Source organism: Perissodus microlepis, chromosome 8, assembly GCF_051167445.1.
Source record: "Perissodus microlepis isolate ML-2025 ecotype Zambia chromosome 8, ASM5116744v1, whole genome shotgun sequence".
Taxonomy (NCBI): Eukaryota; Metazoa; Chordata; class Actinopteri; order Cichliformes; family Cichlidae; genus Perissodus; species Perissodus microlepis.
The window spans coordinates 4,264,608-4,270,582 of NC_140468.1; the positions used below are offsets into that span (position 1 = coordinate 4,264,608).

The 5,975-nt window shown below is 39.7% G+C and overlaps 1 protein-coding gene across 1 annotated transcript; it reads right to left on the minus strand.

Annotated features, from left to right (window-relative positions):
- Positions 1–4,754: 4,754 nt before the first annotated feature.
- Positions 4,755–5,975, minus strand: LOC146381165 (serine/threonine-protein kinase pim-1-like). The gene is made up of 6 exons (XM_084938593.1): positions 5,967–5,975; positions 5,803–5,850; positions 5,481–5,699; positions 5,193–5,373; positions 4,936–5,106; positions 4,755–4,846 (listed from the first exon to the last, which is right to left on the minus strand). Exons 1-6 carry the CDS (start codon positions 5,973–5,975, stop codon positions 4,755–4,757), a joined length of 720 nt encoding a protein of 239 aa, XP_084794719.1.

The following is a 5,975-nucleotide window of genomic DNA, read 5'->3' on the forward strand; positions in this document are numbered from 1 at the left end:
CTGAACACTTACTGGGCAACGATCCGTTATCCGGTAGCCAGCAAACACTGCTCCACAGCCGCCTCCTCCAAGATGGTGCTCCTCCACGTATCTGGCCTGGAATTCACCTGAAAAGACAAACACACATGTTGTTTTACTACAGCTGTGACACAAATGACTCTCTGCTGTAGCCTAAATGTTCATTTTGCTCTTCACCAGAGTATAAAAGCCAAGCTGCTTGCTACTTACGTCTCTGGTCAGCTGCTGAAGTTTGGGCGCTGTGTTTGGTTTTGTCCCCTTTCTTTCTCTTGGGTGGCTCTTTGCTGTCTCCTGCAGACTTCCTCCTGCCATCTTTCATGCACCCGTGCTTTGTGCTTTGACTGCAGTCTGCAGATGTGGAAAACACCAAAAGCACATCAGCTCATTAGATCATAGACACAAATATCTCCTTCATCTCCTTAATCTACCCCTCACTCAACTAATTAGTCTACCTTTACCAGCGTCCAAGGAGGAAGACGCTTGCTCCTTGTCACCGCTCGTAGGCTCAGCAAGTTTAGGCTTCTTTGCTGGACTGGTTGTGCCTGCTGCATCTTGCTGGACCTTACGCTTCACTCCTTTGACCTCATGAGCGTCTGAGCTGGTGGAAGGAGCAGCCTGCTCAGTGACCCTCCTCCTTTTTACGGGGGTCTTCCTTTCAGGACTGGCCTTTCTTTTAGCCATCCTGTTCTTAGAGTCTGTCAACAACAACAACAACACAGTAGTAAAAAAGAGTGCTCGACATCAGGACTGGAAGGATTTTGATGGCATTCTAATAAGTTTATCCTTTTGATAAAAACAGAGCAACACCAGTCCATACTAGGTCTACTAAGTCTTAGATCTTCATGACACTTGTTGGTCTGTTTTTACTGCTGAGTCCAAGAATAAACTTGTCCCGTTATTTTACCAAAGACAAAGTGCCCCAGTAACCTTTCTTTGATTAGACATGTTGTATTTCTGCTATTTTCACTCAAACACAGGATTCAAATGATTCATTTTTACACAGAGTGTCAACATTTTTAGAAATGTAGATTCTGTTATTTGGGGGATTTTACACAGATTTGATGTATTTGTTTACTTACTTTGATCTCCTGGATCTTTCTTATCTGCTGGACTTGTACTTTTTCTCGTTTCCTTGTTCATCTTAATTTTTAAAATGTTTGAAACAGGAAAACGTAGTGAATATTTCTTCAAATGTGTGTGCTGGTCCTTTCTAAGCTGTTTAAGCGAGTTCTGTAAGTGAGCTTTCAAAATAAACTCAGGAGACTATGGCAACAGAATCTTGCCTTTCAGTGACATCACCGACTGCCAGTAAAAGTGTTCCCAAGTAGTTTAAAGAAAAACACTGTGGCACACGAAGCCATAACATTTCATATAATTGAATAAGTCGTCGATATATCCAGCTATAACAGTTCTTTTTAAATTTTGCATTTATTCTTTATATAGTGAAACTACTAGACCTTATTTCTCTTTTTAAATCTAGAGGCAACCACGCTTTTGAGGTTGTATCACCTTCCATTTTTATATTAAAGTACATTAATTCATGTGTACGGACTATTTTCTAAAATAAAAACATCATAGTTACCCAACACCCAGTTGTTGTGTGAATTGCTAAGGTTAACTAGCTATTGGTGTTAATTTACTGATTAACTTACAAAACACGTACAAAACTCAACTTACTGAAAAAGTTCCACAGTGGCTTCCATCCTTATGTTGATTAGTCCAGTTTAAGGCCTAACACCTCAAACTTGGGGCCCCATGTCACCCCTACTTGCTGCCTGTATATTTAAGTGAAGAAATATAAAGCAATTTGGCGCTTGAAGTTCCTTTTTTGTTAGCGAGGATTTATTTGTTGTTGAGTCCAATGTTAAAATATGTTCTTTAAAAAGCATAAACAAATATATTTAATATATCTTTTTTAACCCATGTGAAATACAGGAAATTATCAAAGTATTAATTCAACAAATCTAAATCTTCCAAAAAGGAAGCAAAATAAGTAGCCTTTTTCTTTTTAATCAAAGTCAAGGATTTAATAAACAGGTTTAAGTCGTTCTTCCAGTGAACTAAGGTTGGTTTGGTCTTAAAAAAAATTGACATTCATGTATATACTCCTTACATAAGATTAAATGTATTGGGTTGTTTTTATTAAAGCTATATTGGCTTTATTTAAAACCAATATAGCTTTAAATAAAATTTCCCTTAAGTCTTCCCTGAAAAATTGAAGAAATTAACTTTAAGCCCATCTGGACCAGGGGATTTATTAAACGCCATTTTCTTAACAGATGCATCTAACTCTTCAATTCTAAAATCAGATTCACAAAATTCCTTAAATGATTCATCAATTTGAGGGATTAAATTATTTATTTGATCAAATCAGACATCACAGTCTGCTTGGGAGAACTGTGAGGAATATAGATTGGAATAGAATGTATAAACTTCATCTTGCAAAATTTTAGGCTCCTCACATTCAATGCCATCAATTAAGAAGGAAGATATAAAATTTATTTTTGCCTACTCTTTTCCAAATTAAAAAAATATATATATCAAATTGCCGTTTTTCTTTAAGCAGCTGTTCATTCGCATTTTCTAGTTTAGCAACTTTAATTTTACAATTGACCATCTATGCAGTGTTAAACTCTACAGCCTTAGCCAAACTGGCGACCATAGCTGCACTCTGTCTGTTTTGCTCTCCTATATCTTCCAGTTGTGTTTCAAATTTCTTCTCAAGTCCCAGAAAGGCTTCAAAGATTGTTTTATTGGAGATACCATCTTCCTCTGAAGATTTTGTTCTTTTCTCCTCTGGCGGTTGTTTGGACAGAGTTGGCGGCGTTGAGTCTGCTCCGCTTTCTTGTTTGTTTAGGCCCACATTAGCCGCTTCGATGTTAGCATAGCCATGATCACTGACTTTAGCATGTGAAGACGTCTTAGCATTACAGTTTGATGGTACAAAATGCAGCTTTGTATGTTTAATAATCTTGTGGGCATATTCAACTGGAAGGAGAATAAACTTACTTAGCAAATTGTGCGCTCTTTCGGTGCTCCTGAAAAAACACACGACCGTTAAAGCCGCCATCTTGATGCCACCCCCTGGCGGTCAAGTGTACTTTCAACAAAGTATGCAGTGCTGCAAAGCAGTTAATGAGACCTTTTTTTTTTTTTTTTTTTACACATAACAGTGCTAATAAGCTGCTCTTTTATTAGGCCCCCGAACTCTGACCCCAGAGGGAATAACATCTGTGGAGTTATTTGTGTTGGAAAATCTCGGTGAGTCACTCGCTTTCGTTAGCTACCTGTTAAGTTTAGATAATGTATTTTACTGGCCGATTAAGCTCAAAAACATTTGGAAAAAAATAATCGGGAGCTATGAGAATGTAGTGTGTTGTTTTACTTTTCTTGTTGTTCCTTACAGTGTGGTATAAGTGTTGAATGTTACAAGCTACAGATGTTACTGCCGATGCTAGGCTAGGTGTGAGCCTAGCCTAGCATGTTAAGAACCCAAGATGGAATGGAAATCCATTGTTCCACTGTATTTCATTCAGCTGGATTATACATAATATATTTAATGTAGGCTCTAGTGCATTATTAATATTTCATATAAAAAAAATCCTCCTGTCTGTGTCAAACAATGCTGTCCAAAGTATCCCTGTTGTAGGTTAAACTTTCCCATTTAACAAACACTCCTGACTTTAATGGTCTTTGCAGCTTACAAAGATTTGGCTTACGTAAGCTGTATCCTTCAAATTATGCAGTTGTTTGAAATAAGTTCATACCACCTGTTTGAGTAGTGTGTGGTATTACTTGACAAATACAAAAATATTTTATGTTTAAAGTCAAAATGTCAGTAGAAGCAGTTGCATTCACGAAAAATGTTCCCATTTGGAGTTGCAACACAACAGGGTTACAGAGGGTATTTGATTGATATAGCACAAAATCACAACAACGGTTGCCTCAAGGCACCTTATATTGAAAGGTAAAAACCTAACAATAATGCAAAGGAAAGAAAGACAGGAACCCCCATGTCACAGACTGGAAATGAGAGTGCAGTTGGACCAAAGAGCAGACGCAATCGCTTGAACTTTTTACAAGATTTATTAATGAGCGGAGTCAACTTAAACAAGAGCACGGTCATAAACAGAAACTCTGCACAGGTGCCGTGGGAAACCTGAGTTAAGTGGTACTTGTGGAGAGTTTGTACTTACTGGTAAATGCAGGCCAGTAGTTATACTTTAACCTGATTCATTTTCAGTTTTCTTCTTTTTTGGGTAAAAAACAATCCTTGAAATGGTAATAAAAGAGTATTCTCACCAAAGTTGAATTTAACAAGTTTTATTTTGATGGAAATTAAATGTTCAGACTTTTACTAAATTTTATTTGATTACATTAAAGTATTTTATTACATTTAACTAATCAAATTAGGCCAATTTTGATGGAGCTCCTGACCCAGCCCAAGCTCTCTATGAAGACGAGGAAAAACTCCCCGGGGGGCCAGATCGATGGGAAGAAACCTCGGGAAAGCCCATTCAAAGAGAGATCCCCTTTCCTGGGACGGCTGGGGGGGGGTTACAGGAACTCCAGGACAACAAAATTTAGAATAGGCCAAAAAAACTAAAAACAATTTTTTCCTGTAAAAAAGACAAAAAAAAAAAAAAAAAAAAAAGACAAAGAAAAGAAAGTTAGGTAATGTATCACACTTATATGACAATATATGAAGTGTGTGTCTGTGTGTGAGAGAGACGGGTTTATCTGAGCCAGGGGTGAAGCTGGAGGTCCCCCAGCGTTGGGCGCTTCTCCGGGACGTTGGTTAAACATGCGTCCAAGAAGTTCCGGCAGTCTGGAGAGAAAGAAAGGAGGAAAAAGATGAAGATGATAGTTCCAGTGATCCAAGCCATCAGTGAATGTTGAAGCGTGACGTTTTCTTACGTGGCGACAGATCCTTGTTGAATTTCAGTTCCTTTTGGAGGAACGTCATGGTATTAAAGTCCCCCACATGAAGCGCTTCATACAGCACCACTCCCATTTGCCACACCGTGGTGGGTCCAGCCCTGTATTTTTTGCGGCCGTAACATTCGGGAGGGGTGTGAATAGGTGTACCTAATAAACAGACACAATGACAATTTCTTGTAAAACAAAAGGCACAAATTGCTACATGTGTGAAGAGCAGGAGCTGAATATGTTACCATAGAAGAGGCGGTACACCGATCGCTCCTTAGCAAAGCAGCTCAGTCCAAAGTCGATGATGCGAACACGAGGCACATCTGAGCCGGTCTCAATCAGAATGTTCTCACTCTTGATGTCCCGGTGAAAGATGTGTTTATCCTCCAGGTGCTTCGCTGCATCAACCAGCTGCTTCAGAATGACCTGGAAAAGATGAAAAAGACAGTAATGAGTCAATGGGTTGACGCTTCTCTGATACTCTGTGCTTTGATTGAATGCTGTACAGTCTAAGGCTCTTCCAGTCAACTTACCTTGGCCTTTTCCTCTGGTAAACATCCTCCATTTGCTGTTATGTAATCATGCAGGTCCACAGCGGGGACGGGTCTCTCCAGCACCAGGATCAGCTCTGTGCCGAGGTCAAACCAGTCCAGCAGAGACACGGGTGCTGACGCTCCCACTGGTCCATCCGCTTCAGCTGCAAGCTTCAGCATAATGGCCACTTCCACCGAGACCCGCTTCCCGTTTTCACCCTGATATATTCCAACAAAGTGGATGATGAGGAAGAGACGTTCCACAGGTGAACGCTGCACTCAGTCCAGGAATGTAAAAACAGTTCAAGTGTTGCACACTTACCGTCACTTTGATGGGGATTCTGTCCTTTGGAATGTGTTTGATGGCTACCTAAAAGACACAGAGCATTGGTGAGCATTTCCTCCGTATGACATCACTAAAGGTGTGAAACAGCACACGTCTCAGCTTACGATATTATCCGTTATCTGCGTTACTGCCTGTCTTACTCCCACCAT